Source organism: Electrophorus electricus, chromosome 3 (assembly GCF_013358815.1).
Source record: "Electrophorus electricus isolate fEleEle1 chromosome 3, fEleEle1.pri, whole genome shotgun sequence".
Taxonomy (NCBI): Eukaryota; Metazoa; Chordata; class Actinopteri; order Gymnotiformes; family Gymnotidae; genus Electrophorus; species Electrophorus electricus.
The window spans coordinates 3635162-3660000 of record NC_049537.1 but is presented as its reverse complement, the minus strand read 5'-3'; the positions used below and the strand labels follow the sequence as shown (position 1 = coordinate 3660000).

General features: G+C 47.9%; 1 protein-coding gene across 9 annotated transcripts in view; it reads right to left on the bottom strand.

Annotated features, from left to right (window-relative positions):
- Positions 1-24839, bottom strand: part of lpp (LIM domain containing preferred translocation partner in lipoma) — a 120759-nt gene that overhangs the window by 2150 nt on the left and 93770 nt on the right. For 8 of the 9 annotated variants that reach the window (XM_035524541.1, XM_035524539.1, XM_035524546.1 and 5 more), the window contains 2 exons: positions 24093-24192; positions 12047-12216 (listed from right to left, as the gene is read on the bottom strand). In XM_035524541.1, the coding sequence (XP_035380434.1) occupies positions 12047-12216; positions 24093-24192 (270 nt within the window). Of the gene's footprint in view, positions 1-12046; positions 12217-19466; positions 21158-24092; positions 24193-24839 lie in introns of those variants that run through there. The other variant, XM_027007729.2, reaches the window with a different exon arrangement.

Genomic DNA, 24839 nt, shown 5'->3' with positions numbered 1-24839 from the left:
GATAGGCAGAGAGGGAGAGAGAGAGGGAGGGAAGGAAGAGAAAGCAAAGCCCTCCCTGTACACTTTTACTGAATCAGCTCTTTGGCTGGAACACAGGACCAAATGAATCGTGGGTAAAGGGACCGGCCACAGTACTGGCCCAAGAGCGCACGGGCACAATTCTCACAATCCTCGCGCAACAGGAATGATTTTTGCCACGCGACCCATTTTCCTGTGTCAGAAACGCGAGAAGCCACCGTTCTGGTCCCTTCCGGTGGACGTCGACACCTCATCGCTCCCCTCGACTGTCTCGCAGAGTCAGACGAGGAGTAGATCTTGTAAATGAAAGCGCGGAGGGCGGGTGATCCGATTGGGCGCTCTCTGGCTCGTAAACAAAGCAATCTTTCAGCCGCTCCAGGCCCCTGCTGCAAGCGGGACAGTAAATATGTCCGCTTTCTGATGACTGCAGGGTTTTGCTGCAACTCGCAGCCTGGGTGGATGCCCTACTCACACATCCCTCTCTGTAATGTCCACCTGGAGCTGCAGGCCTGTTAGGGACATGTTTAATATATAATGCAATTTCCCCTCCTGACTAGTCACACAGCTACTGCAAACAGAGAAACTGTCATGTGGGCTGTCATTTCCAGACATCTAGTTCTCGGACAAATGATTACTGATTATTTGTTCTGTGTGCGTGAGTGAGAGACAGACAGACAGAGAGAGAGAGAGAGAGATTTCTGGATCTCTCTTTTAGGTTCAGTGGCTTCAATATATCCACGCTGGCACAGAGACTGGCACAGAGACTGGCACAGAGACTGTGTCTCGCACAGTCCACCTCACGTTTTCAAAGTGTGTGCGTGTGTGTGCGCGCATGTGCGCGCGCGCGTCATCGCTACCCTTCATCACGCAGCCAATCCGAGCTGCGTCATGCGGCCAGGCCTGTCCGTCAGAAACGTGCTTCTGCACGCGCTCAGACGCCACCCTTTGCTGGCACTGCCATTACCATGGATACACACGCTGCAAAAAAAGGCACGCCGTGCAGGACTGTGTCCTCTGCGCAGACGGCAGTTACTAGAAGGAGAGTTCGGCGAGAGCTGCTCTCCCGCTGGGCCGAGGCTCGGGTCAGAGGGCGTTTGACTGCGAGCTGGTGAAGGGGCTCTGCGTGCCCGTATGGAGTCTCAAACAGCGGTGACGACCCAGGGGAGTTCAGCTCACAGGCCTCCTAGAGAAGGAGGCTGAGGTTCATAAGAAGCTGCAAAGTACACCGGGTCATAATTTCTCGTCTTTCTTCCAAGAGCGGAATATAAATCAACATTACTCTCTCACTTCGACGGCTTTTAATGAGCTTTCCGCTGGAGGCCCTAGGGGCTTCGCCTCAACTCCGACAGAGAGGGAGGCCAGAGGGGGAGAGCAGAAGGGGAGTGACAGTGTGTGTGTGTGTGTGTGTGTGTGTGTGTGTGTGTGTGTGTGTGTGTGTGTATACGCGCGCACACACACAATCCGAATAGATTCATGGCAGCCTCAAGACAAGAAGTCAAACGCAGGTTCACCTGCAGTGTTCTTCAGTCTGTATCTGTGTGGCCCTGATCAAAAGAATACACACACACACACACACACACAGCATATTTCTTAGCATGCTATGCTGCACCTCCCAAGACTTGAAACTGGATTAATCATCCATCTCATCTGAAGAGAGACCACTTCAGCACAGCTCCCAGCCCCCACTCCTGTAGAAGTGATGAAGTCAAAGCTGTTCTGATCCACACACCGTAGTTGCTGACTTCAACTTAAAAAAAATAATAAAAAGGTTTAGGAAAATCCCCTAATGCACGTTCAATGAACGTCCCAGGGGCCACTAGAGGGCACTAGACGTCTGCGAATGCTCATGCATCAGCCCCTTCTGCTTCTAAAATGTATTCAAGCACATGTATCCATTTTTTCCCCTCCCTCATGCATTTCTCTAAGTGTTTGCCCAGAAGGCTAAACAAACGTCTAGGCAGATGAGGTAAAGTGAATTTAGGTCAGGCAGCCTGTCGCTGAGCGGAGGGCCGTGTGGAGTGTGCCGAAGTCAATCACAGCCTCTCATCTGCCTCACTGCTTTTTCAATTTCCTGACAAAGTACCCAATCGCTCCTTCTCTCTCTCTCTCTCTTTCTCTCTCTCTTCCCCTTGATCTTTCTTTCTCTCTTTTTCCTTCTTCCCTCTCTCTTTCGCACTCTTCCTCTCTCCCTTCCCCTCTTGCCCTTTCAGAGGGCCTTCTTCCCCTGGCCCGGTGCAGAGGGCGACGGCGTGCCGTGTCTCGACCGAGCGGAGGGTTTCGGACAGGAACGGAGTGGCCACGCGAGAGCCAGCGAAGGCGCGCGAGCTTGACACCAGCTTAGCACTTCACAGCCGTACAGAGGCATGAAACCGGTCACGGAGGACTGAGCATTCAAATGTAAACCTTTACCACCAGTACACCATCCAATAAATGTGCGCGGGTGTGTGTATGTGTGTGTGTGTGTGTGTGTGTGTGTGTGTGAGAGAGAGAGAGGAGATAAGCCTGATATCTGTGGGGGAACTTCTCTTCCCTTCCATCTGGAATGCGGTCATGGCTCTGCACTGGCTTGTGTACCTAAGCAAAGTTCTGTCAGCTCGTTGAACATCTCCTCTGATGCCCGGAGTTCCCATGGTGCTCTGCTGGCTGCATGGATTTGTTTTGCAGCTTATGTTAAAATGTCTTCACCCCTTTTCTGGAAAGTAAGTTGAAAAAGAATCCTGAAAGAATCGTTACTGTCATCACGGATATTTGAATTTTGGCCAAATGGACTGCTGTCTAGTATCTCAGATGAAGTATTTTGGGTTACCTGCATCTGTCATCTTATAAAAAAGAGGGGAAAGCATTTACTGTGTACATGGTGTATTTTAATGGTGGCTGAAAGGTCAGAGGTTACTGCATAAAGATTTGAAGTTTTGCTGTTACTCAGCAACTGTGCTCACACCTGCTGTTTGCTATTCAAAACCCAACTAAACCTTCTTGTCTCCTTCCTGAGGTTTCCTGTCTTGCTTTTAGAGCTAAAACCAAACAGAAAGGGGAGGACCTGAACACTGGCCTAGGCTGAAGTCTGACCAGAGCTAAACTCTGGCCTGGGCGGAACTCTGGCCTGGGCGGAACTCTGGCCTGGGCTGAACTCTGGCCTGGGCTGAACTCTGGCCTGGGCGGAACTCTGGCCTGGGCGGAACTCTGGCCTGGGCGGAACTCTGGCCTGGGCTGAACTCTGGCCTGGGCTGAACTCTGGCCTGGGCTGAATTCTGGCTGAGGTGGGCAGATGGTATAGAACAGGAGAAGAATGAGCTGTGGGAAGGGCAACGAAGGTGGGACGAAAAGGGCAGGCAGTTGTAGATGAGGCTTTGTCTAGGTGTGCGTGTGCGTGTGCACGTACTAATAAGTGTGTGTCTGTGTGTGCATTTGTAAAATCCCAGACAGACAAAAGAGACTGCACAGGGACCTTGAAAGTGGGAGAAGTTGGGAGGGCAATCTTGAGTACTGAGAGAAACACAGACAGAGTCCCCGACAGATCTGCGAGGTTCTCTGGGCAACCCACTCACACTGGCTCAGGAAACAAAGCAAACAGGCCACTAAGACCTACTGAGGAATGGCACCGCGCCAGGGACACCATCCTTCTCGCTTTTCTTTGGTGGCCAAACCTTTTTGATCTAAAGCACAGCCTTCATCGTTTGAAACCACTGGTCTTCATCTACTGAGGCAAACCAGACTGAAACAGAATAAGTGTCATACTTCAAATACGCAGCAAGTTAGAACCCACCCAACTTAAAAACAATCTGTTGAACTAAGCAACTTTAAATTAGCGCATGTAAGACATTTAACTGACACTGAATCAGCTCCACTCCGCTGCATTCCTTTCCTCTCCTGCCTGGAAATCAGCACAGCAGCAGAACACGACCCCTCTGGACACAGCGCTTGGCGTCTTTCTAGCAGACTGGAGCGCTAGCTCTCGTCCGGGGCCTGCTTGGCTCTCTCCCGGGTAAGCCTCGGGGCAGGATACTTCTGAACCCGAGGTGTAAGGTTAACATGCTCTGCCTTTCATGCGGCAAACATGGGATAAAAATAATGCCTGAGCAAAAAAAAAAAAAAACAAACAAAAAAAACGAAGCGCGATCCATATCGCGCCCAGCAGCGGCGCTCAAGGCAAAGTGCTGGCCAGCCTGGAGCGTCACCAAAGGCAGATTTCTGAGAGTTGCTTAAAAAGATCCAGACCGTACATACAAGCACTGAGCAATGCAACTTGCTAAAGTGCTACAGACATTCAGACACACACACACACACACACACACACAGACAAACACACGCATGCACACACACACAAACACACGGAGAAGGTTTCCTACGCATGCAAGCACGCACGCGTGCGCACACACTCCCACACACACACACACACACACACACAAACTTTCCTACAGCAATCTAACTCACACAAGTACTATCTAATTGGGACTCTCCTTTGAGGAACAACTGTGTGCTAATCACCCCCAAATATACAGAACTCAATTAGAAGCTCTGTGAGCTAACAGACACACATGAATATTTCATAGCAGAGGTGGGCAGGAAGCCTGGATCGTGTATAGGGCTGATGTGTTCCTCACACTGGGGTGGGGGTGCGTGGAGGGGGGCCCTACACGTCTACTCAGAGAGCCAGCTACACGCGGCTACCGCTGGGCGAGCCAGGGAAGGGGCCGCACTGAGACCGAGCTCCAGACTGGAGGGCGGGTAGGTGTACAAGCTCCGCGTGCCGCCGCCTCTCCATCCGTCAGGCAGGGCTGACTGCTGGGTGGGAGGTCGTGTCAGGTCCAATCACAGAGGGGAGATAGGACGGGGACGCAGATGAAAGGGCCTCCCACTCTCACGATACTGGGACTTCAGGCTAGCTCCTGTTCTCAGGCTGCGGAGTTTTGCTTCGGTGCGCCGCATGTGCGTGATTAACCATGACAGATGTTTGTTGGTAAGGAGGACGGCGTGGTTTTTTATGTTTTTTTTTCTTCTCCGAAGTGGAGCGAATACGTCGACTACGTCGTCCTCCGGGGGCCGTGGTAGCCCCCGGGGTTGTGGGCGGGATGGGGCTTTGAGCGGTGTCAGAGGGTGGGACCTCATGTGACAGACATGCTACCCGGAAAACTGTGAGAATCACGCCGAAGACGACAACCGCTTCCAACAGCCTGGCGTGCAAATGGCATCACACCCACTGCTAGGGGGCGTTGTCGCGTTGCTACCCAGGGTAATATCCTTGCACACCTCCAAGCCTGTCCAGTGAAGTGACACACCACTATTTTAATGATGGGCTGTCTAATGCTGTTGCTGCATCAGTAATAAGAGCTAATGATTTCCAGGCACGACACGATGGCGATATTCTTTTCTCCTTCGAAGGCCCGTTCTGAATCCAGGGAAAACTTCTTTTTTTTTTCTCTCTCATGACTCCTCTGTAAACAGGGTGCTGGGATATTTCCCTGTCACAAGAATGTATATCAACAGTTTCCCAAGCACAGACTCCGAGAAGTGCTCCGTAAAATTAACACCATGACAAATACCACCGCACGAAGCCAATGGCAACATCAAAGCCAGCGCAAAGCTGTGTAAATTAGACCTCTTCTCTGCACCAATAAAGAACTCTCTCTCTCTGAGGTAGAAATCACATGAAGTTGAAACAGGCACAGTGAGTGGGAGGGCATGATAAAGACCAATCACAGGGCTTTACAGGTGATTGAGAGGCCTCACCTCACAATGCACCTTTGTTCTGTTAAATTGGAAGGCGAAATCGTTGAGAAGTACCACCACGTCACAAAAGAGCTCAATTGAACATGAGCCTCAAAAGATAAACCATGCAATTAAGTCTGGATCCCAAGAACATCACCTACGTTATCACACCAACCTAAGTTACCTGTGTGCTTCATAAGGACACACTGCAGTGGTCACAGAGGTGAATCATATCTCTTGCCATATCTTCTCAACTGACGGAAAAGCTCAGAGTCAACTATTCCTCCCGATAGCGCACAGCCTCACAGCGGAGGCCACGTTTCTCTCCTCATTATCCACGGCAGTAAATCAGCTGGAGGGACTCGAATGCTTATCTCAGCCAGTCTCCATCCAGCAGGTTGTCTAGGTCTGAATAATCGCAGGAGAGGGGGCCAGCACTAAACATGCTCGTTTACCGCAAATTATGATCTGCGATTAATTAAACGCCTGAGGCAGTTAAGTGCTCTGACAGCGGTCATGTCGGATCCTTGGCAGAGCAACGGCGATGCGGGCAGGAAAGTCAAGGGAGAGGGTGCCAGAAACATGCAGCTTCCTCGCGTCCGTAATTAACCCCGGTGCCGCGGAAATCTTGGGTCCAGCTGCTTGAAACGCACAGGGACCATCTCAGATCGAGGAGGCGCGTCATAGACATCCGTGCTGCGGGGGGAGGCGGACGACGACACTGCCTCTGTGCGATTTAAGACCCCCACCACTGGGGTCATTCCGTCTGATTGTTTTAATGAGAAAATTACAGCTCCTGTTGGGTAGCGGTCGGGGACGAGGTTTGAGCGTGAGCTCTCGCAACGTTAACTCTTTACATTTGTCCTCCGCGGCCCAGGCCGCTCTGCTGTGTGCACTTTGCAGTTGAGCAGCAGGACGATTCGAGCCGCGGCGAAGCCGCTACAGTTCCGCCGAGAGTTCCTGCGCGAAGGTAAAGCTCGCACTACTGCGAAAACCACCCCGAGCCCCTGGACGCTGGGATCAGTCTGTGTCAGCAGAGGGGAGGCTGGGAGAATGTGGTAGGAGAACTGACGAACACAGTCAGCAGTGGGCGTGGCCTATGAGGGGTTTCGCCACAAAGCCCTGGGGGAGCTGGGGGGGGGATTTTTTTTTCTTTCTGTTTTTAAATATTTATGTAGAACAGTAAACACATGTCAAAGCTGATACTTTGCTGGCAAACTCGAGACTGAGCAGAAAGGCGGCGTCCGATGTCCGTCTGTGCTGAGCTTTCCAACCTCAGTGCAGCTGATGAATGCTAATTTACCCCCCCGTCTTCTTCGCCGGGCAGTCTGCTGAACTACCCTTCCGTGGGGCCGAGCACGGCGCACACAACGTGGCCGTATGCTTCTTTGAGTGTCGCGTGAGTAAAATAAGGGTAAAATTGTGACATGAAGCACGCTTCGTTTCGGTTATGTTGAAGCGCTGCCACACCGTCCCCTAAAGCTGCCGTCAGCCTTCCTGTTAATCAAGGCAACCAAGCAACAACTGTCCAAATGTGGTTCAATCCAGCAGTGATTCAACCAGCGGTGATTCAATCCAGTGGCTCATGGACCCAATCCACGATGGATTACAGGGTCAGGGAGGGTGCCGAATTCAGGACGGAAACGACCGAGTGTGTGTTTCCCAGATGTCCAATTCCCGTGTGATTATTTTGCGCTGATTGACTTGAGATATTTAGCTGCAGGGTTTACATAAAACCGAACCCCACAACAGGCCCCTTCACATTCTTCTTGGAAAACTATGTACGCTTCCTACAACTCTCTTGTCTGTATGGAGCAAACCGTAAAGACCGGTCAAGTGTATGAGGCTCAGAGATTAATGCTCACCAAGGGAACAGACTTTCCATCATAAGCAATTTCACCAGGGACCGACTGCAGTCAACATCAAGGCTATAATGCATATTTATAATTCTTCTGTAGATCACCTTCTAACCAGAAACATATTTACACCATATTTACGATCTTGATCTTGAGCGGTCAAATCAGCATCATCCTCTTGACTGGCCAGCTTGGCTAAATTTTTATTTTATTGTAAGTAGCGCGTTCAAGCCGCCTCCATGTCATTAGAACCAAATAATGAACATGAGTGAGTCCTGAGGCACCCCACAGGGACTGCTGGCCATCAAAAAGGGACTAAAGAATAAACAAGCACAACCGGTGTCGCCACACTAATACGACACGATTAGAGACCACTTCATGCAAAATGGGGGATTAATTGAGCAGCAGACAAGTTTGTCTCCATTGTGCTGCATTCAAACAAGCAACGATAAGAGTCCTTTGTGCAGGGGGCGGGAAAAAGAGCCCGACAGACAATCAGGCCGATTCTCAGCGGATCGGCAGTGACACAGAGGTTTGGAGGGCATGAGCGATAAGAGGACCAGACGGGTAGAGATGGTGTGGGGGGGACGACTCGCCTGTCCGTTACTAAAAGGAATGAATGGCGTTAAATGGCCGCATTCAGATAGACGGAAGCTCACGTGCAGCACGAGGGCCGTCCTGAAAAAATATGCAAAAGCTCTCGTTTGAATAGATTATATCAGAGTTTCCAATTTGAAGATGGAGGGAAATATTACTGGATTGCAATAATATATTGCTTTGTTTAACTAAACAAAGTCCCGCAGTGCCATGCTTTTGTGCGTGTGCGCGCTCAGTGACCACAACTATATCTACTGGGTACCTAAATCACAGAGGAGATCCTATTCCTGCCAAAAATCTTAAACGTTGTGTAAACAAGCGGATGAATATTAAGCAGACGTATTTTTGAATCGATGGGAGACAAAGGGCAGCAGACCTAGAGTACCTCCCCGACGTCTAGACGGGCGCACGGTCACGCCGCCGTCCTGCCTCTGCTTTTAGCATCGCGGATCTGCAGCTGTCGCACAGTGCGAGCGGCAGACAAATAGCCGCATCAATAAATAATCTGGGTCTCGCGCCTTCCTCTCAGAGATTCCTAGAGCTACTCGGCAGCCTGGTTCTGAGCCTGGCCCCTGGCTCACCGGGGGCGGGGGGGCGGGGTTGCCACATCTCTTCAGAGACCCGCGTCTCACGTTCCTACTCTAATCACACAGAGGCATACGACCCCGAGGATGGGAAGAAGAGAAAAAGAAATTACTTTCATTAAGAAATTCAGATTTCTCCGCATCCTTTTGATCTTGTGCCAGAAGTACATTTATGCTGATGAAATGCATAAGTGAAGTTCTTAAATTATCCCGGCCCTCTTTAGTGCACAGGATCTGAGCTGGAAAACTTCCAGAAAAGACAACTACAATCAGGCTGAGTGCAGCTGGATGGGGTTGATTTAGGTGATGGCCTGAGTCACTTGTGCCATATTGTTCAGGGCTGCATTTGTTTAAATTGCACGTGCAAACGGTGCGCCGAACAAGTGTGAGATAATGATGGCACAAACAATTAGAATACACTGCAGCCTGGAAACGAACACCATGACAAAAATAACTATACAGTGAACCCAACATCAAGCACAAGGCAAACCAGAAGGAAAAAAAACAACTTACACGATGTCACATATTCACAACTCACATGTGCAAGTGCTCTCAATTACTCTGTTTGGCATGCACTTACTGCAATTACACTGTATTGATGTTTGTAGTTGCCAAGGTAACTACTGGCTTTGAGTCCAGTTGCATTCCTGTTTATTACTTTGGTAAGTGAAGGTTACAAGGTCTGTTGACAAAAAAAAAAAAAAAAAAAAAAAAGGAATCCGGAAGAAGTGAGCCGGGAAAAGGCAGGAGAAACAGCACCAGTGCCGTGGCTGCAGAATGTGGGAATCTCTCTATGACAGTAATTAGACAGCCTGGAGAGTTTCATTCAGTTTAAAGGGCCCTGAAAGGTGGGGACCCCCACAGACACCCTGGCGATCCCTCGTCAGCCACCTGTTTGAGCTAAAAATCCGCACAGCTGCGTCGTAACGTAATCTTCAACATGGCAGAGAACGCTCGAAACACGTAGATCAACCCTCAACTCTGCTCCCTTTCTCTCGTCTCATTCCCTCCCGTTCAGCCAGTGCCCGACGGCGGGGACGACAAACTGAAGGCTGGCGCCATTTCCTGAGCACGTTCGGCAGCCCTGGTTCTCCACAGGCGTCAAGGAAACGCCTGGTGGGTTTTGGTGCGGCCTCTCCCAGACATGGTTGTGTTTTCCTCATCCTCTCTCCGCCAGTTAGCAGTAAAACAGGGTGGTGAAATCTCTCAGCCATACAGCAGCCTCATGCACAGGAACTGGTAGACCGCTGCATCCATTACCCATGATGCAATTTAACCTTTATATTGCCATTCAGCTGCTGGACGTTTAACAAAGAATCAAAAAAAAGCAAAACAGTTTGGGGGTTTTTTGGGGGGGGGTTTTATGGAAAGAACCATTTTTGTCAGAGGAACATATGTACTGATGTAAAGCCTAATTTACATAGTCATATACAATGTGCAGTTTGGTACACTGATGTATGAACTAATTTTAGTAATACTCCAGATTTTTTTAAAGGGAAGTGGTGTAGCAGAAGGGGAAGTGAATGCTTCTTCACGTTGTCCATAACGCGTTCACCAGAGGAAACTGGGCAGCACGTGCTGACCACACCGATGAGCCCAGAACACGTAGTATGGCGGAAAAAGAAGAAGAAGAAGAAGAAAAAAAACAAAACAAACAAACCCAAAGTCAGCAAGCGGTTCTGCAGATGTGCTTGTCCAGCTGCAACATGAAATGGACTTCTGAATGACTCCCTTCTCTGGAGTCGAGCACTTTCTCTAGCGTATGTGAGCTTCAATGTTCAGAATTTTCATCACAGCACGCAAAGGGCTAATCCATTTCCACAAAGACCGTGCCACACTGAATCTGACCAAGGGCTCCTGCTTTAGCCAACAGTGAATGTTCTTACTGAATACGCCGGTACACGAGGTGAGCTGAGGTCAGACCTGGCTTTTCCTCACCTCAGTGTAAACTGCAGTGAGTGACAGAACCTCCAAACATGCGGTCTCTAGAGGACGCGTGAAAGAGCTTTTTGACATCATGTGTGTGACGGCACAGTTTCTCACACTAGGCTGTTGGAATGCATTATTGCACTTTTTTTTTTTTTGGGAAAACAAACGCACGCCACTGCTGGATTGGGTGTTGCCATAAACACTGGTGTTGGAGTGGGCGTGGCTGTGGGGGCAACCACAGACCCAACCACATTCACCTATCATTCAGAGAAAACGTGAATGGCTATTAAAACAAGAACGGAAATGCAGCTCACCCTGCATCTCACTGCTGACTTGTTTTGTACATGCCCGAGCACTGGTCAAGTGAGCCAAAAACATCTCATAAGATTATTATGTCCCTAATATATGAAGCTTTCTGTCTTACTGGAACCTATTTAGACTTCAGCTGAAGAAATAGGAGAATTTCAACAAATATTTTTCGGTGACCAAAACAAGGAAGAAAGAGCATGGAGGCAAGAAACAGGCGCATTATTCGGTTTCCAATCTACAAAGGGGAGTAATCCTATCTGGCATTTAATGTGATTTTAATACCTGCATTACATCTCACATGCAATTTGCCTGAGTGAGCCCTTATCAGATGAACTTCGAGATGGAGTGAAATGCAGTGCTCAGGCCTTTGCATAGGAGCGCTCGGTATGTGTAATCTCTATGGATTTGACTACAGGCTAACTGATGGGGAGAAAGGAACCATGCAAGCGATAGTTTGGGGAGAAGTGAGAGATTACGAGAGGTAAACTGTAACAAATTTGCTGCTGCACTGCTATCTGCATTCGTAAAGACTGTGGCAAACTTTTCAGATCAGAAAGAAAGGAGAACTTCAAAGAGCATACAAATGAGAGCTGTCTTTCCTTTCCCAGTCTGTAATAACACACTCAGTGTTATTAGTTAATCGTGTGTGTGTGTGTGTGTGTGTGTGTGTGTGTGTGTGTGTGTGTGTGTGTGTGTGTGTGAGAGGATTCACACAATTGGAGTTATCAAGATCTACTGGTAATGGTAATATTAATGTTAACTAATGTTAACTCTTAATTAAACTCCCAGTTCAATTTGATTGGTAGGAGCTAATTCAACACAGTAATTTCTCCCTGTAATTTTAGACTCTGTAGGTAGGAATGTGGGACTCTCAGTGTGTGTGTGTGTGTGTGTGTGTGTGTGTGTGTGTGCGCGTGTGTGTGTGTTTGAGTGTGCGCGTGTGTGTGTGTGTGTGCGTGTGTGTGTGAGTGTATGTGTGCGTGTGTGTGTGCGTGTGAGTGTGCGTGTGTGTGTGTGTGTGTGTGTAAAAGAGATCCCACTTACGATGTAGCAGGGCTCGCAGTACGCTTTCTTGTCCACGGCATAGAAAGGCTTCCCTCTTAGCTTGCAGCTGCAGGCCATGCAAATGAAACAGTCCACGTGGAAGACCTGATCCATGGCGGTGCAGCCGGTGCCTTCTCCAACCACGTTCTCTCCGCAGCTGGAACAGCGGCCTGGAGGGAACGCCGCACGCACGCAACTTTGTAAATAATAACTCAATAATAATAACAAACACAAATATATACTAAAATATTATATATATATATATATATATATATATATACACACACACACAAACAAACATGTATAATCATAAACAGTGACACTGTAGCAAGCGTTCTGAAACTTGTGAATATATGCACATGTTTGGGAATATCTTTCCTCAAGCTGTCATTCACTGCATATTCCACAGTTAAGCACTGGGTGTGAGAGGGAGAGGAGGACTGCGCAGCTGTAATGACTGATGAGGACTGATTTAACAGAAGAATCGGGAGATGACACCGTTTAATAAAAAAAGCAACGTTAATGAGCACGGATGCAGAATCTCCAAGTGCAAACGTCTCACCCGTGAACTTGTGGAGTGCCTTAGCATCAAGTTTTTTAAGGCTGACGCATTTATCCAAAGCGACTTACAATTATGAGTACAGCTTGAGCAATTGATAGTTAAGGGCCTTGCTCAGGGGCCCAACAGTGGCAACTTGGCAGTGGTGGGGCTTGAACCAGCAACCCTCTGGTGACTAGTTAAGTACCTCAGTCACTAAGATACCACTGGTAACATGGCAAACACATGGGTCAAATATTATGGACACAGAACCGAGCGATATTAAAAACTCTTTTGGCTCAATGTTAATTCAATCTCTCAAGCACAAAGACTAGAATGTCCCCTCCCCCCCCCCCCCCCCCGGTTTTTAAGCGGGTGACTCTTCTGCCTACCAGTGATGGCTCTCTACAGAGATCTGATCTAGAATCGTGCGTCTGATGGATAAAAGACTTCATAATCAATGTCAAATGAAACTGAATATGAGGAGCACTTCTAAAGTTAGGTTGATAGAATCTCAAGGGAATTTACCCCTTTATAGTGTTGTGATTTTTTTTCTATTTAAAAAAGGGTAAAGTGATCAGTTGCCCTACAATTGAAGAAATCTAAGGCATTTAATAAGGTCAGTCCTCTAATGTAGTCCAGAGTGAGTACAAATTCTGAAATGTTCTTTTTTTTTGTTTGGAAAGTGGAGATCAATAGGATACTAACAAACACCACCCAGCATCTGTCAGCTAAAGGTGTTGGCTACTATAGTCTGTGAATAACTACACTAACAGTGCTGTCTACTACAGTACGTAGGCAACTACACCAACAGTGCTGTCTACTACAGTACGTGGACAACTACACCAACAGTGCTGTCTACTACAGTACGTGGACAACTACACCAACAGTGCTGTCTACTACAGTACGTAGACAACTACACTAACAGTGCTGTCTACTACAGTACGTGGACAACTACACTAACAGTGCTGTCTACTACAGTACGTGGACAACTACACTAACAGTGCTGTCTACTACAGTACGTGGACAACTACACTAACAGTGCTGTCTACTACAGTATGTAGACAACTACACTAACAGTGCTGTCTACTACAGTACGTAGACAACTACACTAACAGTGCTGTCTACTACAGCCCTGGCTACTACTGTCTGTGGACAACTACACTGAGAAAGTTTGCATTACAGTATGATATACAATCTATTTAGCTCCACCTACATATGACAAGATATGCACATTGTCATGTCTATATATATATATATATATATATATATATATATATATATATATATATATAGTGTACATACTGTAATTACACTTCATCTATCACCTTTAGTTATAGTATTATTATTATTATTATTATTATTATTATTATGATCCATTTTCTGTTTTTAGACATTCTAGTCTTATATTATTTACTTATTTGGTTGTGGTCAGTTGTCTAAGAATTTCACCGCTTTTTTGTACCATGTATGACACATAATCTTTAATTCAAATCAACCTACAAAAACCAGTATATATTTGATTTATTTTCATTCATTTTTATACTTTATTTCTTAAACTTTTCATGCCCCAACCTCGATGGCCGATGTGATTATCCGCCGTAACAGAACTGCAGAACAAGGGCCTAGTATAGCTCGGGCCAACACACAGTTGCACTTTTCACGATGAAGGAAACTTTGGCCGCATTGAGCAACTGAGTTGAGGGTTACAGGGCATGTGAGCAGATACTGTTGCACCAAAAAAAAAAAAAAAAAAGTCCTGATTGCGTATTGTGGCACACGGCATTTGAATATCTTTAATTGAGTTGAAGATATTTTTAATTGAGTTTAAGATGTCTCCAACTCAATGCGAAGATATCTTCAACCCCATTAATGATGCTAGCAATTTAATTAGTGGTATCGGGAAATAATGGCCTTTAAAACCGTATCTTGTGGTGTTTTCTTTTTTACACATCTGAGGACAGATACAATCTGGCAAAAAAGAAGAAGGAGAAAAAAAGAAAATGTGAGATATTGTGAATTAATTTAACTTTATTCTGTAACTCCCGATTGATTTTTTTTTAACTTTCTTTTTGCGTCATGTAAAGCGGCCTTTAGAGAAGACTGCTGCTCCGGCTACACGCATGCCGCGGTTCAGAGGCGCGAACGCGAGCAGGAGGGGCATCAGACAGAGCCGTTCTGCCCCTGCTCCAAGCCTCGGAGGGAAGGAAAAAAGATGCATCTCTCTCTTTTCAGATTAGATATCACAGCCTTGATGGGTAACTCACCCCTTCATCTCAGATCATTTTCTTCCCTTGTCAGTATGTTGAGGTAATCTTTTTAAAAGACACCTCTGGTGCCCCCAAGTTGTGTAAAACCGCCTGGAAATGTTAACAATATGGATAAAAAAGTTCTACACTTCTACTCTTTCAATCTGAAATTCACTTTTTTAAAAAGAAAATGTAACAGATTTCAATAGTACCTCCGTAGAAATGAACTACCATTTCACTTCTACTGAAACACAATTTAATTCTCTTCTACTCAAATCGCAGGGCCACTGCTAGAAGGTGTTAGAACAGGCTGTGTAGTGAGGCCTGCGTTTGGGCTATGATGTCTTCATTCTGGCGTGCTGCCTCTGGAGAGGCAGGTGGATCACTAAAGCATAACCAAGGTTTCATGTTTCACCAGCCTGTCTGTGGCTGTGTGTGTGTGTGCGCGTGCTCTTCCAGCAGTTGTGGTAACAGGTGGAGGAGAACACGGGAGGACCGACGTTGCCGCCTACTGTGTGTCCTGGGGGGCGCCAGCCAGAGATAATCACTTCCGAAAGAAGTGGGGAGTTGGAAGCGACTCTGGATGACCGCGGCCTCCCAAAGCCCGGGGGGGGTGGGGATACAAAGAGAGACGAGCAGAGAGGTAGAGCGTAGAACACAGTGAGGAAAGAGAGACGTGCAGATACAGAGTGTGAGAGCGTCTAGAAGAGCGAAAGAGAAAGAGGCTTAGCACAGCATGGTTGCAAGTTCACAGGACGCTTCTGTCCTGTCTGTGCCACTGCTCCACAGTGTATGAAGCTCTGTGTGTGGGTATGAAAGAGATCTCCAATAGATTCTGTTACTCTTAAAGGGCAAACAGACGTTTTGCTTATTTTCTATTCTAAATAATAAAAGGAAAAGTTACTACACACCACATATGCACATGGCAGCAAAAATGTGCAACTTGAACAGGAGGGTAACTGCAAATATGATTAAACTGTTGAGGCTTTAGAACCAAGAAGAAAAACTGTTAGTCATCTCCGTATGACACAGAGAGAGAGAGAGAGAGAGAGAGAGAGAGAGGAGTGTGTGTGTGTGTGTGTGTGTTATACAGCAGGTCCATGCCCCAGGGCTGAGTGACATTTCTCTCAATGACTCAGTCACAGTAGAGGATAAAAAGTGTAGGCATTACCCCCACTCTAGATATGTTACATAAGAAAACACGAAAACACACGCACACACACCATCTATGCTCTTATGTAAAGCCCAATCAAAGGCAGAAGACGAGAGGAGAAGGTCACTTGTCCACAGCTGCATCCAAAAAATGTGTCCATAACAACAGTATAACTGACACATTTTGACTCACTCATGATGCACTCGCTCTGATGTCCGGATAACAATTCAAATGTTTGATTCCACTTAAATATTGTCAAAGTTCATTCAACTACTTAAGCGAAGTTATCTCCATCACTCAGACACAACGCTGCATTCTGTCTCCTTAGATGCAAAGGAATTTTTATCTCGCATTAATAATTCTGACTGATGCCGAACATAAATGACAAAGGATGTTAGCGGGCTGTTTAATAACGGAAATCAGCCATTATGCATGTACCGCCATATAGTAGAGTGGCTTCCCCGGTCCGTCCCTCAGCACTGGGCAGAGACAGACCATAAAAGACCCCCCCAATCACTCCCACCCCCTCATGCCCCCTGCTCAGGGAGTGGAAAGCGAGTCTTCATATTAAAACTTCAAATGGCTTCTTTGTAAGCTGAAGGAGTTGCTGAGGAGGGGTTCATTTACACTTTACACAGCCTTTTTTTTCTCCTTGGCTGTCCCTCAGAAGCCTCTGCTCTCTCTTATCCGACGTGAGGGGGGGAAAGAGAGGAAGAATGAGGGGAAGAAGAAAGAGGCCGCGCGAGTCGCTCCTCGAGCCGGAGGAGGCTGCTTCTGGTTAGGCGGTTTAATTGGATAAAGGAGGAAGATTAAAGTTGCTCCTCTCCGCTCCATAAATAATTGATTTCTAATGTGTTTGCGGTGGCAGGCTGCTGCCGCTGTTTGGCGGCGGCGGATCATCTGAGTGGCAGGACGGTTTGGATTCCTCGTGCTCCTCCGTCGCGCTGCTCTTTGTGGGTGTTTTCTTCCATGCAGCAGTACACAGCGCGCTTGAAAGCGAGACGCGCGGCCGAGCGCGGGCACGCGCGCGAGAGGCAGCAGTTCTGATCTTACATCTCCGGAAATCAAACATCACGCGTGTAAAGACGGCACACAAAGAACTTTCTGGGTTTTTTTTTGTTTGTTTGTTTTTGGGGTTTTTTTGTTGTTGTTTTTTATATTTTGGTGAAAGGCCAAACTTTTTAGACTGAGGAAGGCTTTCTGTGCAGGGAGGGGATGCGGATCTTTCTGGAGATGGAAGCCGATGGAGCGCTCGCCGTATTAGGAAACAAATTCTACAAGTGTAAACAAACGCGCAGAGCCCACAACATATTCCAGGGATGTAAGGACTTCATAAGCAACGGAGGGTTATGAGACCAAAATAGTGGCGGCAGAACACGACGCATCCTCACGGATGATCTTGGTTTTCAGGAACAACGGTAACGAGTCAAACGGCCAAAAAACAAACAAAACAAAACACCAAAAAAACCCCCCCGAAGAGATTCAAAAACATCTGTCGCCATATCAAACACCGCTTCTGCAAATTATGCTGCTCTGATTCACAAGTTTATTACAGAGCTACGATGTAAACACATGCATCACGCAGAATGTGACATTCTCTCTCCATCTCTCTCTCTCACACACACACACACACACACACACACACACACACACGCACACTCAAGCACGTGGACATGCCAAGAAACATTCATATGTCGTGGCACATCCCGAGATAAGACATTAAAAGGGGTACAGGGTCATACTTAACTCCTTATACTTAATAAAGACGGTAAATGAAGCGTACAGGTCACTCATCCAGGAGCCGAGAGAATCCGTCTAAATGCATGAGGACTTTGTGCCAATTTTGTGCCAGCTCGGCCATGCTTTCTCGTACCTCCTGCTTGGGGCGGAGTGCGAGGCGTTCTCTGTTCAGGCCCCGACTGCATGACTGAACACGGCCCAGACTGGGGTTGGGTGGCAGACACCCCAGAATGGAGTCCAACCTGGGCCATTAAGGGGTGGCCACTCTAGTGGGTCACAACTGATTGATGGAAGCAGTTTATGTACTACTGTATTTGTGTGTGAGTGTGTGTCTGTGTGTGTGTATGTATATTATTAATATATGCTGTAAATGCTTTGGCAATACAATAAGGTAAACTGAAAATGAAAATTGAGAAAGGGAGTGGGAGAGAGAGAGGGAGAGAGAGAGATAGAGAGAATATATGTGTGTGTACATACTGCATATTAATATGGATATGTGTACATATGTGTTTCATTAATGGGCCTTTTCCAGACTCAAATGATTACTCATAAAAATACTCATAGAAATCTACCAGAGTGAGTCAGTGTGTGAGTCTGCGAGTGTGTGTGCATGCGATTGTGTGTGTGAGTGAGTGAGTGAGTGAGTGAGTGTGTGTGTGTGTGCGCGTGAGTGAGTGTGAGAGAGTGAGTGTGAGAGAGTGAGTGAGTGTCTCACAGCTGGAATCCTCCAAGGCTCAATAAAGCTGTGTGAATGATGCACAGAACTAAAGAAAGAAAGGGAGAGAAGAAGGGAAAGAGGAGAGAGAGAGAGAGAGAGAGAGAGAGAGAAGAAGGGAAAGAGAAAAGAGAGTGAGAGTGAGAGACAGAGAGAGAGAAGAAGGGAAAGAGAAAAGAGACAGAGAGAGAGAGAGAGAGAAGGGAAAGAGAAAAGAGAGAGTGAGAGAGAGAGAGAAGAAGGGAAAGAGAAAAGAGAGACAGAGAGAGAGAGTGAGAGAGAGAAGAAGGGAAAGAGGAGAGACAGAGAGAAGGGAAAGAGGAGAGAGAGAGAGAGTGAGAGAGAGAAGAAGGGAAAGAGAAAAGAGAGTGAGAGACAGAGAGAGAGAGAGAAGGGAAAGAGAGTGAGAGTGAGAGACAGAGAGAGAGAAGAAGGGAAAGAGAAAAGAGAGAGAGTGAGAAGAAGGGAAAGAGAAAAGAGAGAGAGAGAGAGAGAGAGTGAGAGAGAGAAGAAGGGAAAGAGGAGAGACAGAGAGAAGGGAAAGAGGAGAGAGAGAGAGAAAGAGAGTGAGAGAGAGAAGAAGGGAAAGAGAAAAGAGAGTGAGAGACAGAGAGAGAGAGAGAAGGGAAAGAGGAGAGAGAGAGAGAAGAAGGGAAAGAGGAGAGAGAGAGAGAGAAGAAGGGAAAGAGGAGAGAGAGAGTGAGAGAGAAGAAGGGAAAGAGGAGAGAGAGAGAGAGAGAAAGAGTGAGAGAGAGAAGGGAAAGAGAAAAGCGAGAGAGAAGAAGGGAAAGAGAAAAGAGAGACAGAGAGAGAGAGAGAAGGGAAAGAAAAGCGAGAGAAGAAGGGAAAGAGAAAAGAGAGTGAGAGTGAGAGACAGAAGAAGGGAAAGAGGAGAGAGAGAGAGAAGAAGGGAAAGAGGAGAGAGTGAGGTGGAGGGGGCTCCCCTCACACTCTGGGTGTGCTGACAGGACTAAAGCTCATAAATAGAGGCTAAAGTAAGACCAACACCCAGCCAATCACAACCAGTAACACAATCTGTATTCATCGAAATAGGAACAAAGTACCAACGGTCACAGTTCTCCCTCAGAGGGGACTGTCCTTACAAGCACAGTGTTAAATAATTCAATAACACACATACAAACATCCACATTTTTATGCTGATGTACCAGATCTTGCTTGTATTTTGTTCTACTGAACAATTCAAACTACTATGTGCGCTAATCTGCAAGTGTAATTGAACAACGCCAGATGAAATAACCTGAGGTGATCATCCACGCTTTCAGCTTTCTATCAAATGACTGACGGAAAGCAAAATTGGGCTGGTGGCAGACTAACAGCGCAGCTCACTCAGCCTTGCAGCGAGCATCCTCTCCGTCTCCGATTACCGCGGCAACCAAACAAAACTGTCTTAACGGGAACCCAGAACAACTGCCATCGCAGAAGCAGGAACAATAAATCACGCCTGCAACTCCGCGAGCACCTTTATTCCTGCGCTAGATTACAACGTCAAGGAGAATTCTTTATTGGAAAATCAGATTTCCCTTCAGTCTTCGACATATCTGTGCCCCGGGAACCCGTCACAGAGCTTCATATCAAGACAAAATGAGTTGTGAGCGCACAGGCTGTTGGAATCCTCAATACTCACTTTAACTACTACTTCTCATTACCTTTGCAACTTAATTTAGAGTGCGAGCACGTTTTGTGTAATCCTTTACATACACAAACTCCCTTCTGGAAATCTCTGGATAATACTTGATCGAACTATGGCTGTGGTAATGAGCAGCACCTATCCAGACAGATCCGGAGACTGACTGGGTCCAGCAGCTCACCAGCGTCAGCTCATACACTCGCTGGTCCAACGTCACACTGAGGGCTGATGGACTTGTACAGTCAGAATGGTTCCTGCTCCCCAGGCCATAGGCACCATTACGGTACTAAGGAACAGGTGCCTCTGCTAGCTGGAGGTCGCCTAATATACTCGCCTAATATTCGACACTCCAGTGCATTAATACATGTATGTACAGAACAGTGATCTGAACGCACGGCATCAAGCGTTTTGTTTTTTTTTTAAATAATGTTTAATACATTTTAAAATGTTTTTCTTCTTCTGATTTTTGTATGAGGCCATTCAAGGGGAGGAGGGTACATAGGCAGGTGTAGGGTCACAAAGACAGATCAGCATGTGTCCTCCACGGGGTCCACCTTCAGGGCGTCAGAGAAAATATTTTCCCAGGGACCACCTCGCTGGCAGGTGCATTAAAAGATGGTGGGGTGGATGGTGGGGTGGAAGCTCTCTGCGTATTCAGAAAGTCACACCTCGAAATGAAAACAAAGCAGCTGAGGGTAAGCGCGTAATATGTAAACATGTTCGATCGCGTTTCTGGGACAATGCTCAGAACACTGATTATTACACGAGCACGATTCCTTCCTTTCTGGACATGCCGACTTCTGTTTGGGACACATGGGACTCCCCCTAAACGTCTTCTGATCCATTTACATCGCTCGGTCCCTCGTGTCCTGGCCCAGTATGGCAGGGAAGCAGAACCTCGCAGGTCTGGCTGTCCAGCTGATTCTAAGGATTCCAACACCCTGGCCCAATCGGGAAACGGGAACCAAGGGCATGTGTATGTGTGTCTCATGTTCCGAGTTGCTCCCTGGGTGCTCCTTCTTCCTCGGAATCGAGGCACTCCACCTTCGACGGCAAGCTGAACTGCTCCTGAGTGATACCGCGCAGACACACACACACACACACACACACACACACAATATTTTATATATATATATATATATATATATACACATACATACACACACACACACACACACACACACATATGTATATAACATTTTTCATGCAGTGTCAATCTCCAAAAATGCTTCTCACGATCAAGTGGCACATGAACTACAGCAGTTATAGAGCTGTATTATGCAAACAGCAAGCACCACAGGGGAGGAACCACGCCGTACCTGTGTGCGCTCCGTGAGTAATTGTTATGATGTGTTATGATTTGCCGTCAGCATACGGCCAGAGAGTTGCAGTCTTCCTTTCAGTCATCTGAAGGTGCAAGGAGAACTTAGCTTTCTTCAACCGCAGAAATCGACGCCTCCACTTGAAGGGAACCTCATCAAAGCTATTAGCAGCACCAATAAAAGTTCGTCAAGAGGAGGACAGAGGAGGCAAAGTGCAGCTGAGAGACGTCAAGGCCTTCTGGTTAATTATTAGCTTTGGGGTTTCCCTTCAACAGTCGCACCCCCAACGAGCCCTTTTAAAAAGACAAGCCCTGAACACATGTAACCCGATGTACTGCAATTATACGGCTTCCTATTCTCTTGGGGGGGGGGGGGGTAACTTTGATCAGCACTGCAGTGAAGAACCGTCTCTGACCGAACATCTCGGGGACGTCGGGGAAGAGAGGCCATTTCCAGCACGCAGACGGACAGCTAAGGGAAGGAAGAGATAGATCCATGTTTTGTGGGGGATGAGCCCGTCTTCTAGAGGACATCCCAGAGGACAGCTGGACAGGACTCTTGCAACACGAGCGGATGCACCCATGTTCGGTTGGCGCTGAAGGAGTATCCATGTTTGGGAGATGACAGTCAGGGTTCGATGCAAAACGTGATATCGAAAACGTGTGACGACGTATTCCTCGGACTCCACATTTAGACAGATATCACGGCGCATGCCGGCATGCTACGGGCGAACTACACCAGGGATCTGGCGTGGTTGGCTCGTTGGGTTCAGGTGTGACTTCGTGCCACTGTTCCTCCTGCACTGTTCCAAGTTCAAGTTCAAAGAGGTTTTATTGTCATTTCAGCTATATACAAGTACACAACAAAAACGAGACAATGTTCCTCCAGGACCATGGTGCAACACAAAACCAACAGTGCAACAGACAACATGCTACACAAGTGCAAAAATGTCACTAAATAAACATTAAATAAACAATAATAAATACAGGACAAATACAAAATGAGTGGACAGTGCAATTATTTAGTCCAGTACACAGTACTTGAATATGTAAAGTGAGTTGTGCATAGGAGTCAGTGACATGGTGGAGTGCACGGAGACACTGCTGCACATGTTTGCGACGCCGAGTTGCTGCTGGAGTTCCTGCTGGGTTCTGGACTTCAGAGCAGAACCTTCCGCCGTCTCGTTCCGTTTAGTCCGCTCCGCGCGTCTCTGGTGAGGGACGTTTCCACACAAACAAAAGTGACAGAGCAGGAGTGAAAGAATTATCGAGAGAAGGAGCGGTCCGGAAGAGCGTGGGTCTAAAGTAAAGGGAACGCTGACAGAAAGCTCTCAAATCTCGCGCTTTTTTTTTCCTTCTCAGACTTTGTCACCCGGTTGCACGCCCGACCCACTCCCTGACCGCCCCGGGTGTTCCCAGACTGTTTTGGGCTCCCTGCGTTTGGGGCAGGCTCCTCCCCCAACCACCGCGCCCCTTCCTGCTAACGCAAAGCAGGCACGGAGCTTTCCGGACAGCCCCGCAGGCAAGGGGCCAGAGCGCAGAGGCACACGAGCATGCGAGGCCGCGGGGCTGTTACGCGTTACAGCTGCGTGCTTTCATCATCGACTCCGGCTGAGAGACGGGTTGACGGGGCCTTGGCGGCGCACCGAGGGGATGCGGAGGTTGGGTTCAGACGAGGAGATGGAGGCTCTGGGGGCCGAGAGCGTTCAAAAGGACCCCCCCCCCCCCAAAAAAAAGCGCCGACGTGAGTAAGAGTTAAAGAGTGAAAGAGAGCAAGAGAGAGAGAGAGAGAGCAAGAGAGAGACACGCGACCAAGCAAGAATCAAAGACACACTTGAAAGCGCCGTCAGCGCGAGCGCCATCCGATCATTCAACCCAGTCTCCCTCCCGCGCTTTCTCACGCGGCACCTATCGAAGGTACAGGGCTGGGTTCACTCCCCAAGCCCCCAAAACACCGGGTTTTTTTTGGGGGGGGGGCACAGTGAGCCTTTCGTCACGTCATGGAAAGCACTATAACGGGAGCTGCAATTGTACACAGAGTGAAAGTGATTCACACACACACCACATTTGTCAGGGTTGTGTTCACTTCTGCAAAGCAACAAATGCACCTGTTTGTGAGATGGAGAAGAAGCAGCCTGTTCCCGGCTCCCCATGCAAACGAGGCCAGCCCGCGTCCCAGACCAGACGAGCAAAGGCACAGCCACATCCTGATTTCACACAGCTAATAATAAGCCAATAACACTCCTGACCACGTCTCCCCAGCGCACGCACGCACGCACACACATATATATGTACGCAAACAAGAAAGAATGAGGAGGATTCCAAAGATGGGTATTTATACAAGTGAATGTTAAGCAGCTGTATGAGTCATTACAGACATGTCAGCAGATTTGTGCCATAGAACATATAGTGCATACTTCTTCTTTTTCTCTCTCTCTCTCTCTCTCTCTCTCTCTCTCTCTCTCTCTCTCTCTCTCTCTCACACACACACACGCACACGACAAATGCGGAGTATGACTTCTTGCCTCATTCTGAGCTCGGAGGGTTTGTTTTTTTTTTTCCCCTGATCCGCTTACACGTGTGTGTTCCCTGTGTGAACGCGTCTACCCCTCCCTCAAACTGGCAGCCATTCCTGCCCCATTCCCTCTACAGAGGTGTGTGGCCCGAGTGAGGGGGACTAACCGAAGTACTCCTCCGATGGGGGGTTGTTCATATCGTAGAGCATCTTCCTGGTCAGCCTGTCCAGTTCCTCGTCGGGGCGAGCTGTGGGCTGGCCCGGCCCCTGAAACACAGCAGAGACACACTTTCACATACCAGAGCACATATGCGCGCGAGCAAGAGCAGACAGGGTTAGGACGCCCACCAGACGGCCACACACGATTGCCACTGATAGCTGTGCGCCGTCACACTGCGGCAGGCTAAACGCACCCAATTCTGGTTGCACGTGTAACTGATCTGTGCTGTGCTGCTTGGACCTCACCGGCCTGACACCAGTCAGCACAGAACCAGCCCTGGTGGCGAAGCCCAGCAGCCCCGGGTCGCTCCACGTTCACATAAAGCGGTCCCACACCGCATTCCCCACCAACACCGAACGACCGGACCGGACAGTCCAGAGGTTTGCAACAGCAGCAGAGGATCTGGAGGAACTGAAGAGCGATGAGTCACTCTCATAACGCCATCCATACTAGGGAGCGCGATCTGTGCAGGACAGGAGACTTCCTGCACGTTTGTAGTTAATAGGGGAATGCATCCTCTGGTTCACACGAAGACCGTTTACGTCGCTTGTAGAAATTTTCCGTTTACCCAGACGACGTGACATACTTTGTTTTCATGAATGTGTACGCGGACATAACGCATGTCTGTGTGTAAAAGTGCCAGTGCCATTTTGATGCCACGTCAGGAGCACGGACTGAGGAGTGGATTCCTGGC